The 22,076-nt window shown below is 46.4% G+C and overlaps 1 protein-coding gene across 2 annotated transcripts in view; it reads left to right on the top strand.

The window, feature by feature from the left end:
• Plxnc1 (plexin C1) overlaps positions 1–22,076 on the top strand; it is a 149,356-nt gene that overhangs the window by 92,858 nt on the left and 34,422 nt on the right. For both annotated transcript variants that reach the window (XM_021645393.2, XM_060377939.1), the window contains exons 12-21: positions 1,830–1,917; positions 4,691–4,894; positions 4,992–5,177; positions 7,382–7,484; positions 10,434–10,535; positions 10,839–10,942; positions 14,680–14,718; positions 14,978–15,102; positions 16,159–16,357; positions 20,213–20,359. In XM_021645393.2, the coding sequence (XP_021501068.1) occupies positions 1,830–1,917; positions 4,691–4,894; positions 4,992–5,177; positions 7,382–7,484; positions 10,434–10,535; positions 10,839–10,942; positions 14,680–14,718; positions 14,978–15,102; positions 16,159–16,357; positions 20,213–20,359 (1,297 nt within the window). The remainder of the gene's footprint in view (positions 1–1,829; positions 1,918–4,690; positions 4,895–4,991; positions 5,178–7,381; positions 7,485–10,433; positions 10,536–10,838; positions 10,943–14,679; positions 14,719–14,977; positions 15,103–16,158; positions 16,358–20,212; positions 20,360–22,076) is intronic.

Raw genomic sequence — 22,076 nt, 5'->3', positions numbered from 1 at the left:
GAAGTTAATTTTCCAAGTGCTTTCAAGATAATACCATAGACAGTGTATTAGGCCGGGGGTGGGAGGGACAGGGGAGGAGGGAAAGAGAAAACAAATCCCTTATATTCTTATTTAAGATGAGCACGGGTAAAGGCTGTTATTTACTCTCGGTTTGCTAAGCTGCCACAGTAAAGAGTTCCCAGTGGGCAGCCTAGCAGCACAGAAAGATTTCCACCAGGTTGTGGAGCTGCGTTATCGCTGAGGTGTGAGGAAGTTGAGTCCCTTTCCCGGACAGCGTCTCTGCTGTGTTTGCAGGTAGCTGTCTTTTCCCCTGTCCCTCCATCTAAGGCTGCACCTTGACTCACCTTAGAATGCCATCAGTCAGGGTCCACCCTGGTGAACTCACTGAACTTTCGTTACCTCTTTAATGACGTAAGGTCAGGAGATGTCGTTTTTGTGGTAAAAGACTACCTAGTAATAGCAGCGTGTAATAGCACCACCCCATCCCCCCACCCCCACCAATCTCTTGGCCTACAGCCTCCTTCTGAGTAACTGGGGGTCAGGACTTCCCCGTGCAAGCTTTGTAGGCCACTGGAGTGGTGTAGGGGAGATTGAGATGTCAAAAGCCAGGCTCTTGCATGCAGCCCTCTGCCCTGAGACTAAGTATGCCCTCTGTATGAAAAGTAGGCCAGATGTGGCACTCACCACATATTCATGCTGTATCTACTGACCTGGTTAAACCTTACAAACACCCTGAGAAGCCAATGGCGGGCTGTCCCTTTGACAGGGGATGAAGCGAGGCATGGCAACACAGTTCAAACGATATACCTAGCTCCCTGATAGCTGGGCCCAGGATGCGGTGGTTTCCTCCCTAACATTCTGCTTCCTCCTCATGTCATCGCTGTTCTTTGTTATCCTGACTGCATTGAGCCCCTGTGTCCCAGCTGTTTCTTGTCCTTGAACTTGGAGGAAGAAGAAGTGCTGCTGTGTGGAATCAGCAGAGCAGCTTGGGCTGGTTTTCTAGCGATGAAGCAGGTTGGCAGGTGGTCATACGGGCCCTTGCCACCTTGTGTCTGCAGAGCTCAGGGCCCATTGTCTTCTCTCTGTATTAGCTTGCTCTTGCCTATGTCCTGGTCTTACCATCAGGAACTCTGTCCATGCTGGACCTGACAGTTTCTGCCCCAGAACAAGTGTCTGGTGACTTGTGAGCATAGCCAGAGCTATGGATAACTGTTTACTTCACATCCAGTGACCACTTTGATGGTATCTACTGACTCGTTGAGACTAGGTGAAATCACTCAGTTTGGTTTTGGCGAGATTTGTGTGCCTTCCCTTTACACTGAAACATCCTATCTCAAACAAGAATGCAAACTTCTAAAGTCGTTTGCCATTTTAGCTTTGTCTAACGTGGTCCCCATTTCACTAAATAAAATATAATTGGTAGGTTGGAAGTTTGATTGTGAAGACTGTTAGAGCAGATCATCTTCACGTAGATTAAGCAGTTATCAAATGAGATTTGGTTGCATGAAATGCTTTCAAGGTACAGCAGATGATCTGGTTATATGTGACGAAATAGCACAAAAAAGCTCAAATTCTATTAAAGTATTTGGGCACTTTCCCAGAATTAAAATAGGATCTGACCTGCATTTCTGTATATATGTGTTTTAAAAACCATGAGTCTGTAGCCAGTACCATTTAAAGGCTTCTAAAATTATATCGCATTTTAAATTGAAATTAGTTAACTGTCTCCCAAATATTACCGAGCATAACATTAATTGTGAATCAGTTTATAGTTTTGTTCATAAGTATAAATTGTCTATGGCTCAACCTTGTCCTTTTATTTCTTGCAGTGGTGGGCAAAATATAACCATCATGGGCAGGAATTTTGACGTCATTGACAACCTAATAATTTCACATGAGATAAGAGGAAACATAAATGTGAGTCTAAGAGTCATTTTCACTCGTGTTTTTGTTTTCCTTACAGTAAACTATGGGGGTGGGATGTTTCGTTTCTGCGGCTTTGGCGTTATAAACTCTTTCTTATCTATGATGTATGCTGTCTATGATGTGATAGAAAGATTTCATTCTTAGAGTTATTTGGGGTTGCCACACAGAGGGACGAGAATTTAGTTTCATATGATAAGGCCTCCCATGTTCTGTGTGACTCGCAGCAAGTCACTTTAATGAGATAATGCTCTTTGCACATGTGTGAAAGGCTTTGCGGATGGCTGAGGTGTAATGTACAGAGCCTGTGGAGTAGTGGTCCAAGAGCACAGAGGGAGGTCAGGTGACTTGGCTGAAGTAACATAAATTCTCTTGTCATTGTCTCTTGGGTCCCATGTGGGCACTTTCAACACACCCTACTAACACCATGTCTCCTTAGTAGAGACAGACTATCGGGGTGTGTCTGGTCCTCATCAAGGCCCGGTTCTCTGAGAAGAGCCTTAACAGTCCTCCAGGAGCTATAGACTGAGGCCATGGGTGCCCGTGCAGAGTGGGTAAGGGACCACAGCTAAACCTTGGGACCTCTGGGTATACTGTCTCTCGTAGGTGCTTCTTAAATGTTCCTTCCTTTCCTTCTTCCTTTTCTTTAATGTGAGAGGAGCAGACTTCCTCCACCTCAGCACTTCCTGCCAAGGCCAGTGGCCACTGCCAAGGTTGAGGGTGACCAAATACTGTGACCCATTTGCAACCAGTGTGTGTTCGGGCCTGGACGCAGGAGGCATATCAATCCATCTTTCTTACAGCCTTGTCCTACACGCATCTGCTTTCTGACACTTTTCCTGGCCAGTTCCCGGCCTCACCCTGTGTCTGATTCTGGCCATTTCCCATGATGGAACCACATTCAGCTGTGTAGTGGCGCTTCACCTGAGGCAGGGAGGTAACTGCAGGAACAGAAGATAGGTTAATCACCTCTTCTTTACTAAAACACCACGCACATTTGCTTTGTTGGAACCTGTAGGCTGGGTTGGGACTGGTGATGGGGACGGTGGAAAACCACACATGGCTATACAAAAGAGAACCGTAAGAAAAAATTGCTCTTCATTCTGCAATAGTTCCCCATTGCCCCTGGCTCTGCGAGCAGTGGGGGAGCTCTTGAGTATCTTCAGCAAAAAAAGTGACATGAGGATGGGTATCGTTTTTTCAGTGGTACATAGGGTAGTCTGGAGAGGCAGCGTGTCAATGCGGGTGCTCTTATAGATATGGAGGCATGGCTGAGACAGCACCAGGGCCCTGGGGAGCTCTCTGCTGGGATGCTGTGTCAGGGTGTGTCTGGTGGGCTGGTGATGGTGAGCCTAATCATTTCGACATTATTGCTGTAAGGGGTGCAGGGACCCCAGTGTAGGAGAGAGGGCACCGAGGATGAAGAAAGCATGCCTAGGATCGGCCAGCAGCTTTGCTTCCAGGGGTCAAAGAAAATAGGATGACCAGAGAAGGCCACTGAGAAGCTGTCTTCAAAATAAGGGTTGGTCCCCAGCACAAACAGGTGGGGTCTCAGGGGTCTTATGGAACTAGGGTGACCCTGGTTCTTTTAGGATGCTGGTAAAAAAGAAAAAAAAAAAAGCCTGCATGATGGTATTGAGGAAGTGGGGGCCGTGGCTAAGGCAAAGAGAGCTGGAATTTAGAAAAGTGTTCAGATTAAGGGATTGTGTGCTTGCACTAATGTGGCCATGTGTGGATGCCCTCTGTCCACTCACTGTTAACTCCAAGATTAGGGGAAACAAGGAGAGGGAATGGCTCTCTCACCTGGTAGTTTTCTTTGCAGGAGCTTTAGTCCCTTCTCCCTGCTCTCCCTCACTCCCTCTTTTTCTTACAGTGCTAAGGACCAGGGCCTCCAGCATACCAGGGAAGCTTTCTGCCACTGAGCCACACCCCAAACACACCCTCCTTTAAGCACCTGCCATCCTTCCCTTTGGTTCCTGCAAGGTCTCCCTGCCTGTCTCTGCAGCCTTGAAAATGGCAGTGTATTTCTGGGTTTTCTTTGTAATTAAACCTGCTTGTAAACTGGATCAGGCTTTCTGCCTCTGTTCTAGTTTCCCTGCTCCTTATTTCTTAGGGGACCTGCTGTCCTTTGGCTTTTGTTTTTCTGCTATTTTCTGATATGCCTAAAAAGCTGCTTCCTCCTCCTTGTGGTTAGGGACTTCTGCTAACAGCAAGCGTCTGACAGAGCTTCCTCCAGCTTAGGGACTCTTGCTAACTCTCTGCAGAGGCTCTTTTGACATACAGTGACTCAACCAGGTACAAGCAAGTTAGCAGCTAGCCTTGGCTCTCAATTCCCTTCCTAAAGTTCCCCAGACTCAGCCACTCAGGCTTGGAAGGAGCCTTAGCACTTAAGCCAAAGTCTTCCCCTTGCCTGCTTCTCTATGCAAAGCTTCCCCCTATCCCCACGACATCACCTGACACCTCTCCTGAATGCTGGTAATACCAATGATATTGGTGTTGAGTGTGCTAGCAGATGTGGAGAGTTTACCGTGTGCCTGTGAGACCCTCAGCACTTCGGCAGATGTAATCTTATTCACTGTAGCCCACGTTTAATTGAATGAGTTTTTATCTCATTTCATTTAGGGTTAATTTAATCCTATGAGATCCATAGTGTTGCTAGCCTGGTTTTACCGAGGGGAAACACGCTCCCAGAAGTTTCATCCCCGGGATCACTTAGCTTTTAGAGCTGGGGTTCTTGGGCGCCCAACAGGCTCTGTGCTTTCTCCAGGTCTCGGAACACTGCATGGCGACTTTCTGCAGGTTTTTAGCTCCCAATTTAAAGAGCTCCAAAGTGCGCACAAATGTTGCCGTGAAGCTAAGAGTCCAAGATACCTACTTGGATTGTGGAACCCTGCAGTACCTTGAGGATCCCAGATTTACAGGGTACCGAGTGGAATCTGAGATTGACACAGAATTGGAAGTAAAAATTCAAGTACGTTTGTTTGATTTTTCTCTATGGGCTATGGGCTGGGAAGCTGCGAGTTTCCACATGTGCCCTGAGTTCTTCATCTTAATCATGTTCACTGCAGAAAGAAAACGACAACTTCAACATCTCCAAGGATGACATTGATATCACTCTCTTCCATGGGGAAAATAAACAGTTTAATTGCAGTTTTGAGAATATTACTAGAAACCAAGATCTCACAACCATCCTTTGCAAGATTAAGAGCATCAAGAACGCGAACAGCATCGCCACCTCCTCTAAGAAAGTTCGTGTAAGTCACCTGGAAGTCCCAACTGCTTTCTTTATCTGAGTCTTGGAAATTTCCTTACGAACCCCCAGTTTGGAATGGAATCTTTCACAGATCTTTAGATGTTTCTCTTTAAATAGAAGATGATGAACAAAGCTGATACTGCAAGCCCAAGCATAATTCCAACCAGAATAGCAGGCGGATCCATCCATGCGCTTGTTTGAATGTCAGAGCATTGAACACACCATTGTCTGCAATCTTAATGAGCCTTGATAGCTTTTGTTCTAGCTGTACATTTACACCACAGCATCTGCAAGCAGTATCTCCAGCCCCGCTGGTGACTGGGCTGTCACTCTTTCTCTAAACGCAGAGGTGATACGTCTTAGCAGAAACCAAAAGCGCAAGCCTCCTAGGCACAGGCAGGGTAGCGCTAGCCCGTCAGCTGCCTAGTAATCTATGGTTTGTTTGCGTGGTGGCTTCCCCCACCACGGTCACCTTTTCCTGCTTGCAGGCCATCTTTCCCTAGATGTGACTGAGGACCCTCTGAGAAGGGAAACATAGAGGGTATTGTTTCCTCTGTCCATGGTAAGAGGCTCTGCTCAGACTACAACAAAACAAAACAAAACAGAACCAAAAAGCGCTGTGAGACCGGGGCTGTATGTAGCTCAGTGGTAGAGTGTTTGCTGGTGGTGCAAAAGGTTATTCTCCAACATTAGGAAAAGCGAAAAGAACAACCTTTTGCTTTATAGTGTAATAATAATAATAATAATAATAATAATTGGCTGAAAGACCAGAAAGAACATTCTGTGCTGGGAGGCAAAAATGAGGTTGCCTCTGTGTTAAGCTGTGTTGCTTAACCCGGGTGTGGTCTTAGGTAAGGCGTTTTACTTCCCTGACCCTTCCACTGTTTCTCATTTTTATCAAAGAGGTAGTAGCCATTACAAAACGAGCAGAAACCGAACCCACAAGCACCCCGCTTTCTGTGCCAGTTGAGTGTGGCACATCTTTGCATCCTTCAGTTGGCAGCACGGCTCCCAAGTGCCTGCACTGGAACTTGACCCCAGCCAGATCAGAAAGCAGACCTGGAGCTTCCCAGCGAAGACATGCATCAAGTAGGGGGAGGGGAAACTAGCCTACCCAGCGATGTCCTGGCACCTGATGGTAGAAAAGTATGCCTGTAAAGGTGACATTAGTGTGAGGGCCTCAGGGAGGAGGAGGAGGAGGAGGAGGAGGAGGAGGAGGAGGAGGAGGAGGAGAAGGAGGAGGAGGAGGAGGAGGAGGAGAAGGAGCCACAGCCACGGATAGACTGGACAGTTGGAAGCACAAGCTCCCAGTATCCTGAGGCAGAAACCTGCTGGCTAGGTCCAATCCACACCCAATGGGTCAGCATGGCTGACTGAGGGGCCATTCTCAGGAGCTTAGAGAATTCATGGGGAGGCCCAAAGATTATCAGGACCTATTAAGCATTGCCACGGGCTTGGCTTTTTATGCTGGACATCTGCTAGAGAGATAATGAATTCAGAGATGGAGTGAGCCAGCATCTTATAGAATAGAGGCCTTTGGTCCTACCCACCCTGTAGGCCAGCATCCGTTTCAGAGATGACAGAATGAGGCTGGAAGCAGACTAACTTGACGTCCTACAGGGAGAGAAAAGTTGGACCACCACGATCTACCATCACCCCAGTCATTTTGCTTGTTGCTTCCTTGGGGCAGCCAGGGTTCTGGTGAGCCGCATATGCCTCAGCACTTGTGTGTGCAACAGCCAAGAAAGAAGACAGGTGTAAAGTTTTCCCCTTTTCAAGTTTAATTTCCAAGTTTTTCTTAGCCCCCTGACCCCTCACTCCCCCCCCCAAAAAAAAAAGCAGGAAATGGATGAAGCCCATCAGGGATCATCTGATGGTCAGCCTTGCCAAACCAATTTTCACCAGAGAAAGTGGCACTCGAAAGCTTCCTGACCGGATGTACCAGTGAGGAAGAGAAATGGAATTGGCCCTGTAGAGAAAGGCCAGGGGGCTTCTGCCTCTGGGTTAGCCCACCTCTGCACTGGTAAGGCTCAGGACAAACAGGGCCTGCATTAAAACCCTACAGATCCAGCCCAGCACACCTACAGATCACACCCACCCTACCTCTTCCATATTTGGGGGAAGCGGTCAGTGTTGGGACAGCGCGCATGCCTAGGAGGCTCATGGGTCTCCACCGGGTCTAATGGAGCCAATCTGTCCCATCAGGTCAAGCTGGGAAACCTGGAACTCTATGTGGAGCAGGAGTCTGTTCCTTCCACGTGGTACTTCCTGATCGCACTCCCTGTCTTGCTGGCGATCGTCATTGTCGGTAAGTGCCATGTTTCCCTTTGTCTGAGAAATGAGGCTTCTCAGCAGCCAGGCAGATCTTGAGCTTGAAAGCCCAAGTGAGAACTTTGGGAAAGGAATAAGAGGTACATGTTGAGGCCTTCCTACCGAGTTTTTAGGGTGTTCCATTAACAAAAAGCGAATTATGAAATGGCACATGGGTGTTTGAGAACTACCGAGCTGGCGCCCCAAGTCCTTGGCATTGTTTTGAACACAAGTCCTTTGAGGGGTGCCCAGGACTTGGCCATCTCACCCCGCCTCCGCAGCTTGCCAAGTGCCACCTCACACCCCACCCCTGTCCTGTTTTTCCCGGGAGAATCAGGCTTTGCCAGTGTGACTGTGCTATCCATCCCAACATGCCGTGCTTGCTGTGGGCATGGAGGCATCACACTGATGATGAATCTGTCCTATGAATATGCTTCATTGTCCAGTGGCATGGTTTTCTTCTAACTGCAGAAGCTGACGCTTGCACATTAGGTAACTCACATTTTAAATTTGTGTTGGAAGTGTGAAAAGCCGAAACTATTGGACCCCAGTTTTACCTAACATCAGTTGTTAGAGCTTTGCAACTGCTCTTCCCTGAGACAGGGCCTGTCCCTCAGTTTCCACCACAGTCTCTTCTGCTTCCTAGGATCTCCACCCACCTCCGTATCTGGTACCTGCAGCCATGTAGGTGTGACCTTTCTATCTTGTCTTCTCTGTCTTTAAAAACAGCACTTCCTGGTTGTTGATTAGATACAGCGTGGTGTCTCTCTGACACTGTAGGGCCTGGAGGCAAGGGTCAGTGCTTCCTTGAACCTTCTCAGCTCCTGGCTTAGTCACTTGTTTCCAAATCTGTTTTCCTCGTTTTTACTGAGTGTTGGATAAGATGTTGATGACTTGGCCAGTCTCTGGCTTCAGAGATGACTGAAGGCCTAGTGCTCTCCTTGGGCAGTTAACAGTCTGGTGAGGAAGGCGTACGTGTGTGTTACAAGCTTGGTGAGAAGAATGTGTTGTTTAGAAACCCTGTTTTGCCTTGTCAGTTATTATTTCAGGTATTTTTTTATTCTTTCCCCAAGTTGTCTACCTCTGCCATGTATTTGCAATCTAAAATTTGGCTTGACATTTTAATAAAGTCCTGGCTGGTGTGGGCTTCGAGGAAGAAGATTGCTTGTATAAGTGCTGAGCTCTGATTTGAGCATCAACTGCTGCTAAACTTACTCAGATCTCTTGGCCTTACCAGACAGTTAGGTCCACCTTGTAACTCTAGAATTTTCTAGTCTCTTCTTGACTTAGTAGAGGTCATTTCGTCCTTTAAGGTAATTTGTTTAAATTTGCAGACCCTCTCAAAACCATCCCACTCCAACTCATTCTAGGGGGCGTATGTCACCAGCAGCTGTGCTAAGCATATACCCTCGTCTTTCAGTCCTGCCATTAGTGGAAAGGCTAGATACACCTAGCCTAGGTCTGCCACCAACAGAGCCAGGAAACCCACCCTGCTGTGTGGATGCCGAACCCCCTAACGTGCTGAGTCAGGGTTGCTCAAAGTAGTTTCCTGGGGAGCCACAATCCCAAATGGTACTCCTGGAGAAAAAGGGGTTCTCTGGCTGGGTAAGTGTGAGAATCAGCTCTTCTGGAAATGCACAGTCCCAATTATAGTAAGCACCGCTGGGGTAGTGAAGAAGACTAGGAAAGAATTTGATGTGGTAGCGTTGAACAAACTGTACTTGCTGGTAGCCATTCCTTTGTGTAATTGCTTTAAAAAGAAAACTTCTCTGTGTGTGTGTGTGGGTGGGTGGGTGGGTGGGTGTGTGTGGGTGGGTGTGTGTATGTGTGTGTATGCATACCCAAATACCATCACACACGTGTAGCTGGAAGAGGATATCTCTGGAGTTTCGGTCCTCACCTCCATCATGTTTGAGACAGGGTTTCTTGTCTGGGCCCTGCATACACCAGCATAGCTGGTCTTAGGGCTCCTGGGTAGTCTCCTGTCTCTGCCTCTTATCTTGCTGTGGGTGTGTTTGGCTTTCCATGGATTCTCAGATCCTTGTATTTGTTTGCATGGCAAACACTTTGCCTAACCCCTTCTGTGCAATATCTGTTAAAAGACAAGATCCTTCTGGAATAATGTGAGAGTTGGCAATTGTTAGTTCTTCGGGTTGATGTGATCTCTTGATTTACTGCTCGTGATCCCAGCTCTTATGGATACGGTGGGCAGGCACTGAGATGCTGAGGGACTTCTCAGGGTCAGGCAGGTAGTAAATGAAACAACAGACCAGGGATATAAGCTCCAGGATTCATTCATCCACTGCACAAATGGCATGGTTCGGAGCGAGATGGTATGGACACAGAGGCCATCAACCGTGGGGACTCTTGATGAATTGCCTGCTGCATCTCCCTTTTAAAGCTATGCAAGTTAGGCTCCCGTTGCAAGGTGGACCTGCGGTTTCCTTCTGAATTTGCAGCGCTGCTTTATTTCTCCAGAGATGTTTAGAGATGTTGGGAAAGAATGGAATGGTATACGTGGCCAGTGGCTGTAGGAAACTTGGCTTGTTTCATTACTTTCCAGCCTGCTGGGATCTCTGGTTACAAGCGAAGGTTATTTGATTTCGTTTTCACTTTAAGATCAGTGGTATTTTGTTTTGGGTGTTTTTCCCCCCCTGTTATATTTAACACCTTCCTCTTTAGAATGACCTTTTAATGGAAATGTCCCTTTAATAAAATCCAGCTTTGTTTTTCATTTCATTTTTGTAGCATTGGGGGTGTAACCCAGGCCCTGGGACATGGCAGGGCAGTGAGTGCTCTGACGCCGGGCCAGACCCCCTCCACACACACAGCCTAAAATACAGTTTTTACCTTCTATTTTCTACACTTCATTCTCTCTCCATCTTTCCCCCTCGTTTCTGTTACCATGTTACCATGCCAATCTGACACGGCACCTCTGTCTCCTTAGTGGCTGTGGTGGTGACCAGGCACAAATCGAAGGAGCTGAGTCGAAAACAGAGCCAACAGCTGGAGCTGCTGGAGAGCGAACTCCGGAAAGAGATACGTGACGGTAGGCTCTGAGATTTCGTTTGTAGGGAAACAAGCCCACTCCACTTTTATTTTAATTTTCGTCCTTATGTGGAGACTGCCACAGAAAGAGAACTGTTTGTGTAACAGAAGACACACGGAACAGCAGGGTCTGGGCCTGGCTTTGTGTTTTCTTTCAGCTCTTCTCTTGCAGCCAACCAAGTAATTATCTATTGTTTCTTCTTTAATGAAAACCAAGGTCATCCTCTGTGTGAGACAAAACAGCAGAAGATCTTATCCATGGTTTGTGGAGTTAAAATATCGCTCTTGGGATTCTGTGTTTCAGGCTTTGCCGAGCTCCAGATGGATAAGTTGGATGTGGTTGATAGCTTTGGAACTGTACCCTTCCTTGACTACAAACATTTCGCTCTGAGAACTTTCTTCCCTGAGGTAAAAGAACGTCGATCATCATCCTCAGGTTGAGCCTTGAATAATAATGCAAGATCTTGCCTTAAGTTCAAGCTGAGCAGGGAAGAGGATAATTCTTAATTGCATTGATTAAGGTAGAAAGCAGCAACAGGCTACTGGCAATTACTCTTTGCCGGATAATGAGTGGAAGTTTAGAGTGATGATTTTTGCTTTATTTTTTACTACCAGCTTTGAACTTAATCTGTAGGAAGTGAGCTAATTCATTTAAAAATCAATAAATTGTGGGCTCACCAATTTGTTGTGTTTATCTGCCTGACTTGCACTGCCGTTCCTAGATTATTCACTATTATTTCTCAATTGGAAACAAAAAGCAGGACCAGCCGAAAGGAAGGAAAATGGGCAGGCAGGGAACTTGAGTTGATGGCAGGCATTTTTAGCCATGTAAAGGTTTTATGGTCTCCTCTTCAGCAGTTTTTCTTTAGTGGATCAGTTTGTAGCTTCCTTGTTTAATAGATACAGGAATATGAAATGAGTTATGAGTAGTATTAGGGCCTTAAGGAGTAGTGTACAGAGAGCCCTTCGGGTTTGGGTGGGTCTCACCTCTGTTCTGGTACCTCCATTTCCTCACTTGCACAGTCCTCTTCATCTACCCGCTGATGCCTTTGTCAGGCCGCTCATTTATTCTGTGCCATCACCCCCAGGTCCTGATAGCTCAGCTCTGCCATATTGCTCTGGGGGCCCCAGACATACACCTTCCCCACCCCGACTCCGGAACACATTAATCTCAATGACCATATTTAGATCCAGGCCTGTCAGCAAAGTTAGAAATCTCTTCAAGCCAAGGGAGGGGTTTGGACCACCTTGCCTGCAGCACCTTGGCTCTGTTTGGCCAGAAGCCTAGGAACATGGCACATGTGGGAAGCAGTTTCCAGTTTCTCTATGATTCTGGTAGCAGACACTATGATATATAAGGTATTGTCAGAAGGGTAGGACGTTGTCACAAGGTACCTGTCCCATTTGGGGTGCCAAGCCTTAGTGTTATAAATCAAAAAGGCTACAAATAAGACCATTTTTTTAACTTATCCTCCAAGAATACCAGGCACCAAGATTTGCTGTCTGCTGCCTCATGTGTTTGCTGTACCTGGGAAAATTCAAGTCCCTGAGTCAGGGTGATGCTCAGGGCCTCTGAGAAGCTTGCATCACCAGTCCTAGTTCCAGCTCTCTGAGATTTCCCCATTAAGAATTTAAAAGCAATAAAATAACAGAGATTTCCAGCATCAAGATGAGTACTGTGTGGCTTTTACAGTTAATGATTGCCCTTGAGTGCTGAATAGCATAATCTGTGGCCTGAAAAAGAAATTCTCCTATCTTCTCAAGTCACTAATCAAGGACAAGGCAGAATGATGAGTGTCAAGGAACACTGTTGCAAGTTGAGTGGCTCAAACTGAAAGAAAACCCCAGAATAATGCAGCCTTATTTTAGGACAAGAGAAAAATAGTCACAAGGAACCGAACTGACTTAACTTAGGGTTCAGTATGGTACCCAAAGGCAAATGGAAAATCATAAGGGCCAGAAGTCAGAGGAGTCATTAAGTAGAAACCAACAGGGGCTTTTTTCAGAACTCTGAAGGAAGCCTAAGTCAAAACTGAGCTTATAATAGTAGGTGGCGGGGGCGGGGAGGGGGAGGCGGCACCCCAAGACCAGGCTGCTCACCACACACAGCAGATGTGACTGAGTGTTAATTGGGCGCTTCATTGATTGACCCAAAGCCAAATCCTTGGGCCTGGAGTTTGATAAACAGTTCCTCCAAGACAGCAAAGGAAGAGGCCGCCTGGGCATGGCTGCTCCGCTTTGCTGACCTGCCTACTGGTTTTGTGTTTTAAAAGGCTTCCTCTTCATTAAGGCAGCGGTTCTCAACCTTCCTAACATGATGACCCTTTAATGAAGTTCCTCATGTTGTGGTGACCAGCCATTAAAAAAAAAAATTGCTACTTTATAACTGTAACTTTGCTTCTGTTTTGGATTATAATGTAAACACCTGATATGCAGGGTGTCTGGCATATGACCCCTGTGAAAGGGTCCTTTGAGCCCCCTCACAAAGGGGCCTCGACCCCCATAGGTTGAAAATGGCTGCATTAGGCAGGCTTATTATTCTTTGAGGCAGGGCCTCAGATAACACAGGCTGGCTTCAAGTTCCCAATGTCACAAAGAAGGACCCTGAATTTCTTCTGGTGCTCTTGTAGCTAGACTGGTTTCAGCTTTTCTGAAAATAGAAGACATAGGGTAAGCAGAGTGTCTAATTTCTTGGAAGAAGGAAATTTGAATGAGGAGAAAGAGCCGTGAGCCAGGGAGCCAGGGTACCACTTCCTAATGGAAGGTCAAGAAAGTATTGTTGGGCCACAAGAGGCCTCAGAGGGTAAAAGCACTTGCCGCCAGGTCTGATGACAAGAATTCAATTCCCAGGACCCATGTGGAAGGAGAGAACTCAGTTCAAAGAGTTGTCCTCCGACACACATGACACACGCACACACCCCTATGACCTGGGCCCGCCCTCCCTAGAGGAAAATGTAATTACAAACAGCTGTTTTAACTGCTGTATTTGTATCAGGTTCGTCCTTAAGAAAAGGAGAGCAAAATAATTTCAGGTTTTCTCTTTTGGCTAACAAATTTGAAACTATGAAACAAGGTCCTCTGCAGGAAAGTTCAACTCTACTGAGACACAAGCTTTACTGGAGTTTCAACTCTAAAAAGAGGAAAACCAGAACGCTTGAATTTTTGCTTTTACTTAGTTAACTCAAAGTATTACCCAACATGGTTTTATATTACATTCTTTACTTGGGCATAGTATGTGTTTGTAATCTCAGACTTTGGGAGACAGAGCGTAGAGAGCTGCTGCGAATTTGGTGCCAGCCTGGGCTGTGAGGCGAGACCCTATCTCAAAACACCCAAAATAAATAGAAGAAAAGAAAATGTGATTCTTAACTTCAGTAAGATTTATGAGACATTGAAAAAGCAAGCTCACGATGGGAAAGCGTATGCTGAGGACCCACACAGTATGGTATATCAAGACTTTTTTTTTAATTAGGGATAAAAAGTTCACTCCCACTGGACACAGAGCACTGTGTGCTCAGCACTCATTCATTTCATTCTCACAAGAAGCGCGGGAGGTAGGAACCATTGCTCGCTCCATGCCACAGAAGTCGGACACGGAGGCTAAATGACCTGTCCACAGTCACATGACCAGTATGTGCTAAGTCAGAGCTGGACCCTGGGTAGTTTGACTCCAGATTCCATGCTTGCACATCTCATACTCTTATCGTTTCTTAAGGATGTAATATATCAGGACCGTCGATGCTACTCTGCTATGACTTAGCGAAGAGTGTCAGAGCTGAGTGAGCCTTGTCCTTAGAGGTCACTTGCTTGACAAGAGACCTGACATTTCCATCATCTCCCACTACTAGTTCTTTAACTTTTGAGTCGGCTCTTTTTAACACTCTGCATAATCCACCAGAAAACGAGGCTCATAGGCGCTGCCCACGAGTCTTCTTTGAGGCTTCCAGAGGCCACTGGTGTTTCTTGAGAGCGTAATAATTATTTATCATGTCTTGGAGGTGGTGCAGCGAGCACAAGCCTAAGGGCTCTTCAGATTAGCAAATAGCACCTCTGCTTTATTAAAATGAACTTGGCTATTATAACAAAAAAACACTATTCATTTCCTTTGGATGTTAGGAATAATAAAAGTCTCCTTTTCCTCTCAGTCAGGCGGCTTCACACACATCTTCACTGAAGATATGCACGTAAGTCTCTACGTTTTCATTTTTAGCTCGGTGACTGTCTGACTTTCAGTGTTATCATCGTCATTGTCATCACCATTATTATTACTTTGAATTTTTATTGTGGGTATTTTGGATCATGAATTCAATATTAAATAATGCACTGTCTTGGAAAACCCATTATGGCTCTACTTCCTGCCTTTCAGCTTATATATGATACTAAGTTATATTGTCTTATTACTATACTGTCATATAATTATGTTTTTTATTTTTCCCCCTCCAGAACAGAGATGCCAATGACAAGAATGAGAGCCTCACAGCCTTGGATGCCCTCATATGTAACAAAAGCTTCCTAGTTACTGTCATCCATACCCTTGAAAAGCAGAAGAACTTCTCGGTAAAGGACAGGTACATGTTAACTCTTTTGTATTTTGTTTTTATTTATTCTTTATGTTTTTCTCATTTATTTAATTCTTTTGTATTTTGATAAGCACTTAAGCTGAGACTTGAAGACCTAAGCACCTCCCAGGTATGATGGCACATGCCTTTAATCCCAGAATGCCAGAGGCAGATGCAAGTAGATATCTGTGAGTTTTTGAGATGGGCCTGGTCTATGTAAGAAATTATTGGCCAGCCAGGGCTACCTGGTAAGACCTGTCTCAGAAACAAACAAAAACCCCAAGCTACTTATTTTACCATTGCTTTGTTTTATGAACAGCTGGTTATGGAGCCTGGGCTTTGTGAATGCCAAACAAATTCTTCCCACTGAGCCACAGCTCTAACCCTCAAGCTCCTGTTCCCAGACCACTACCTGAAACTCAGCATGCAGTTTCTCGGTGGTGTTGATGGGGTGTTTACACACTCATGCCTTGTGCAACTCAGATCACACCAACCCAAACTCAGTTCCATCTTGAAGGTACACATACACACATCACGCTGTAAAACCAGAAAAAAACAAAAAACAAAAAAACCCAAATGCCAAAAAAGAAAAGAGAAAATTCTTAACCAAGAAGAAAGCAGAAGTGTTATTTTTAATTTTAAAAACACCCAAAACTTTTTGGGAAAAAGACTCACTTCTTGTTGCTAAAAACATAGGAAATGTCCTCAAGTTGCAATTGATGTGTGGTTTGTCTGTTAGCTTACTGTTTCATGTACCCAGCAGACTAGCCTAAACCTCACAGTGTAGCAGAAGATGTCCTTGAATTACTCATCCTTTTGCCTCTGCCTCCCTAATGCTGAGATGACAGCCATTTGTTACCACATCCAATACATGTCCTCCTAGGGGTCAAAGCTAGGGCTTCACACACGAGGCAAGCAGTCTATTTGCCTGGAATGTAATCCACACAAAATGGCTTCTCAGAAGACAACCCCTCTCTCCCCTGTTGCCAGCAAGATTCCATGGAAACCAGCCACATCCAGCTGAGTCCAGGGCTAACGGCTCACCGAGGCTCTATTTTTAAACAGGTGTCTGTTTGCCTCCTTCCTAACCATCGCTCTGCAAACCAAACTGGTCTACTTGACCAGCATCCTGGAGGTGCTCACCAGGGACCTGATGGAGCAGTGCAGCAATATGCAGCCCAAGCTCATGCTGAGGCGCACGGAGTCTGTGGTAGAGAAGCTCCTTACCAACTGGATGTCTGTCTGCCTCTCTGGTTTCCTTAGGGTAAGTGTCACGGGGCCCTGCGGTGTCCGAGGTAAGACAATAGGCAGCTATTTTTAGCCCACACTGGTGTCTTTGTGGAGGATGTCTTTGTCCGCGATGCTCATGCTGTCAGCATTTAACTGAACTTGATCCTGGGCCTTCCAAGTTGAATGGAAAATAAAAATTGTGGGGTTGTGTTTGCTTGTTTGTTTTTGCTGTTAGCAGTCCCCATACATGTAAGTCATTTACGAGTCTCATCATCTTACCTCTGACATTAACACTCATGGTCCTGCTAGCTCATTTAGGAAAATGTCCTGAGATTAGGGAGTATTTCAGACGCTGATGATCACAAACTATTCTTGCGTCCTCTAAAGCATGTTTGAAATACTCGTTATTCAACGATATGCAGACAGCTAATGATGGTCCCTTCTTCCCAGGTGTTCAGCATTAAAGAAAATCCCCAATGAGCCTTCTTCTGTCCTCAGAATTCACATTCCTAAAGTGACTATGGAATATGGTTGAATTAAATTGAATCTTAAGATCTTTCAGAATGCAAGCTTTGTATGGTTTCCGTGATTAACACGGTGGGCCTTGGAGCCCAGGGCTGGGTCTGGGGTTCAGACAGTTCCATCCTTGCTTGGCAATGTTACCTGTGGAGCTGACAAAAGATGAATATTGTTGGGCTGTTTTAAAGCATAGATGAGAAAGTATATGCTGTTGCTCAGCACTGAATAAGAACCCCATAAATGTTGGCTATTATTATAAAATATTAAAATGAAAATAAGAGCGTTTCTGTTGAGCTAGGTCTTTGTTCAGCTCTCGGAGGTCCTCGTATGGAAGGTTCTTATCCATCTTTAATTTTACCAGCCATCCAGATGCCAGCAAAACGGCGTAATTGTGTGTTTGCTGCTAGTTTCGAAATCTAATTAAACTCTGAATAAGATACACTGTTATGCCACAGGTTTTAACAGGGCTGCTAAAGTTGAGATCTACAAGCAGCACTCTATATTGGACTGTGCCTACTTTAATGTTTAATGCAATCTTATGAGTAGATGCACAACATTTAAAAAAAATTTTTTTACTGACTTTTCCCACTACTAAGGCAATGGCCATTTATTAAGATTAATGAAATCTGCCTTCTTTTCTGTTTACTTGGTATACATCATCTGCTCCAGGGAGATGTCAAGTGGTTGTTTCTGGGGTGAGCTGCTTTTGCGTCTTGCTGTGGTTGGGTGGGCCTCAGCTGCTGCTGAACACAGGTGGCTGACCCTCTCATCGGGTTCCCACGCCTTAGTCCTCAGCTGACCCTGCTAAGTCAAAGGCGCTGGCATGGTGTCCATCAGTCTCTTCTCTAAAAACTCCTTCAGGGAATCCCTGTGGCTAATGTGTACAACCTTCTGAGGAAGCAGAAAGCAAGCACTGGCCCTGAGGTTTTATTGAAAACAGTAAGCTTGCTTGCTAACTGTGGTCATTCCCCAGCTGCCCGAGTCCCTGGGGTTATGGTCTTCACTGTGGGCATTGTCTGTCCTGTCTGTTTGTTGCTGGTTTGGTTTGGTTTAGTTTCCACCCTCCAGTGAGGCTACTGATTTGAAATCTACTTCCAGCTCTGGCTTACACGGAGCTCTCAGGAGCTGCTCTTGGGTAGGAAAGGGGTGAAGTGTTCAGAAAAGTCTGGGCTCCGAGCCCAAGCAGCCCCCTTGAGCAAAGCATTCTGGGTCAAGATTTCTTCTCTGTGCTGATTCAAGAGTGTGTGGTGAGGGGGGAGGCGGCACGGCGCCCAGGAGGAAGTGGCATCCAGCCAGGCCTGGGCGGGACTTTCAGTTTCAGAGGAAGAATTCCCTCTAGTGATGAGGGGGCTTGGGAGCCTCTTCTTGCCCTGCCCATAGACGCTGAGCAGGCAGCAACCTTTGGGTAATATCCCCTTCCAGACTCCAAGGCCTGGTGGGACGGTAATGACAACTGACATCTATTAAGGACTACTTTTTGCTATATGTCAGGATATCTTATCCCACTGAACCCTCTTAATGGTCCAGAGAAATAAGTGCCTCTATGGCCATTTTGCATATGGAGGGATCAAGGCAGACAGAGTAGATGAGATCCTGTAGGTCCAAGGGTGGCACGGATGGTGCCAGCCTCTAAATAAGCTTTGTGAGCTGATAGCTCTGGTCTGTCCCCCAAAGAGTGAGCACGTGTCCCCAACCTAAACCCTGTGTTAGCTGATGACAAAGAAATATCATGTCCCTGTGGTTCCCCAAGCTGATCACACATCAGGGGGTCTCTGAGAAGGTTTTCCATCAGAGAGCCAGGTTGGGTAGGTGTCTGTGTGGGGGAGGGGACAGCAGGAGCCTAAGTTTTAAGGAGAGCCTCAAAAGCTGTTGGAGGTGGCTAGCTGGGGTTAGAACCTTGGCTTGAGGGGCAGTATGAAGCCAGATGTCACCACCTCAATTTCAAGAATTCTAGAAAATCCTGTCTAGAGAGCCCTTGAGTCAGTGGCTGTCCCTCTGCCTAGCCCAGGGGGTCCTGGCTGGCCTCTGTGCCAACCAATGTCACCGATCTAGTCTCCACACAAGGGCCCTTGGCATGTCTCTGATATGTGCAAAGAAGAAAGAAGTGAGGCTCTTAGGTTTGTGGTCAGGACATTACCTGAGGGGGTGGAGGGAAAGCAGATCGTGGTGAGATTATGAACCATGAAATAGAGGAAGTTTCTTGTGAGAACTGGTCCCCTTGCCCCCCTTTGGAAACTTTTGAACATTCCCCTCTCTGTCTTGCATAAAAAAGACACTCAGGGATTTATCATCTGAGAGAAGAGAAGCAAAGAAAGGCAGGGAGGGGTGGACCAGGAAAGGTAGAGGGTGACAGGAGGAACAAGAGGAAAGCCCAGGCCTGGGGAGGAAACTGTGCTTGCAGGAAGTACAGAGACAGGGGTGGGGATGGGAGGCCCCAAAGATCTGTAGGGAATCCTCCTGTTCACAGGAAATCAGACCGAGAGAGCCAGAGGAATCCTGGCTGAGTTAGAAAGCTGTGCAAATGAACTTGGTAACATGGGGCTCCAACTGGAGCCACTGAGCTACTCTTTCATCCTTACTAAGACACTCTGCCTTGGTCACAGCCCCTCCTCTGCCACCTAGATAGTAATGTCCATGGATCCTGGAAACCTCAGTATTTAGGAGGAACCAAGCCTGACCCAGGGCTGCATGCCTCAGGAAGATTCGTGGAAGCAGAGCACAGCCTCTACCTGAACCACCGAGGGTCACGTTGAACATAGAGGCTTCAATTCTAGGCCAGCAGCCCCAAATTCAGCGGAATATTTGCGCAAGAGAGGGCTGGCGACAGGGGCCCTGAGGCTGCCCTTAGAGGCTCGCGGATGGGAATACTGCCATCTGACCAGGGAACTGTGCAAGAGGTGTCTGACTGTGAAGGGACGAGGCTGGCACATGGGTAGGACACGGGCTACAAACAGCTGAAGGGAAGGCCACTCCTCCAGGAAAAACCGACAGGCCGCCCTCCTCAGCAGATGTTTAAAACATCCTTGTAGTAGTCCCCGTTGCCAAGATGAACTTCAAAGCACCTTATTTAATGTCGCTTATTTCTGGTTTGCAGTTAAATAGGAATATAAACAGGGTTCCAGCTCTCCCTCCATCAACTGTTCCCAAGTACTAGCCTACAGATGAGCAGTACTCTGCCGGACAGGAACTTAAACATGAAATTACAGGGCCCTACTGGATGCCTCCCATAGCGTTGGGAGGCTGTGCGCATAGTGTGCGTGGAGTAGTTTCCTGGGTGGCATGACACATGGTGTCTTGGGGGTTGCCTGTCACTCCTGGTACTGCTGTGGGCTTCACAGAAGTTCACTGCTGCTTTTGTACCTTTTCCAAGGAGACTGTTGGAGAGCCGTTCTATTTGCTGGTGACGACGCTGAACCAGAAAATAAATAAGGGTCCTGTAGACGTGATTACTTGCAAAGCGCTGTACACCCTTAACGAAGACTGGCTGCTGTGGCAGGTTCCCGAATTCAACACTGTGGTGAGTGTGCCTGAAGCACTTCATCCAGACTCAGAGGGCCGGGGGAGGAGGTGGTCACTAAAGCCCAACCGACATCCTTCTGACTGTGGGGGTGCATGCGCCTACTTAATTAAGAGCAGTAGCTGGTAAAATATTAACACTTGTTCATATAATAGATTTTAATGACTTGGATTGGGGAAGGAAGCATTTTGATGAAGCCTGGGGTACTCATCAATTTCCAAAGATTTTAATATCAGGATTGCTTATAGCTTTTAGCATCGTCAAAGGAAATGCAAAGTGCTCCCTGTTCAGCACTTATAATTGCAATCAGGATTTCTCAAATGGCTCTGCTTGGGGAAGACAATGTGTGAAGATATATTTCAACCAAATTGAGGCCGTCTTATTTTAGAACGATAACACAAGACAAATTTCGCTGTGTTCCCCCATGCAACATGACGCCTTACTTTATTTCCATGGATTAGTTACAAATGTTTGGTGTCACGCACTTAATGTACTGTGATCTCATAGATATTTTTAGAGGAATGCGGTAGATCACTCCGGGAGGATAACGGGCGAGGCTGCCTGAGAGTTGCAAACACTGGAGAACTTCCCTTTAACCCGTTCCTGCTGCACCCACCCTTAACTCTCCCCAAATAAAGAGACAGTGCTATAGCGCCTCTCAGGAATCTTGTGGCAAAAGCCTGCATGGAACATAATCTCCCGTATGACTCTGGAGTTCTCTAAGCTTTCATTGTAAATGTGGGGAAGGTCTCTGTTGCTTTGGTTTGATTTTTAGCTCTATGGAGACTCTAGGCTTCTTTACCATCTCATTAGGGAAGAAACAGATTCCAGCGGGATTCTAGAATTGCTCACTGAAGAGCTAAGGCTCCTGTGGCTTTGCTCTGGGTGGCGAGGCCTGTGGTATCATTCTAGAATTCACTCCCTAATTGAAGGAGGCACCACTCTGCAATGGACCATATTACGGTTATGTCATGTCTGTGGGTGGGGAGGAGCCAGTAGGTTGGCTGTTTCCAGTTTCCCCCATGCCATAGGTAACCTTCTCATCGAAGGTGGCTGTGTGCTAGTGACCATGCAAGAGGCAGGAAGCTGTTCTGAGAGCGATCACTTCCAGGCATTCCGGCTTCTGTGGATCACTGTCAGCATCTGAGAGTGCAGTGCAGTGATTCTCAAGCTTTAGCATGACATCACTGTTGCCCAGAGGAGTTAGGCAGCCATTGTTAGGTGACCCTAGATAGGAGTCTGGCGTGTGGCTGAGGATTTACATTTTTTAAAAACTTTATATTTTTTTAAAAATTTACATTTTAAAGATTTATTTCTTTTTATCTGCTCTCTATGAGTGTCTGCCTGCATGTATCTTATATTTGGCATATGGGTGCTGCAAGAGAAGCCAGTGCTCTTAAGCACTGAGCCATTTCTCCAGGCCAAAGATTTACTTATATTTTAATTATTTGTATGTGTGCATGTAGGTATGTGCACATGAGTGTAGGTATCAGAGGCCAGAGGTACCAGGTTCCTCAAGAGAAGGAATTACAGGTGGTTGTGAATAACTCAACAAGAGTGCGGGGAGCTGAACGTGGGTCCCCTGCAAGAGCAGTGCATGCCCACCGAGCCCTTCAGCCTTGGCTCTTGAATGTTTCCTGTGCTCCTTGGATGCTGCTTGAGAACTGCTGGCATGGGGATTGAGAGCCTGGGCTCTGGAGCCGGGCAGGCTTGAATC

This window comes from Meriones unguiculatus, chromosome 2 (genome assembly GCF_030254825.1).
Source record: "Meriones unguiculatus strain TT.TT164.6M chromosome 2, Bangor_MerUng_6.1, whole genome shotgun sequence".
NCBI classification, from domain to species: domain Eukaryota; kingdom Metazoa; phylum Chordata; class Mammalia; order Rodentia; family Muridae; genus Meriones; species Meriones unguiculatus.
Note: the sequence above shows the minus strand (reverse complement) of the source record. Positions and strands in the feature narration are given on the sequence as shown.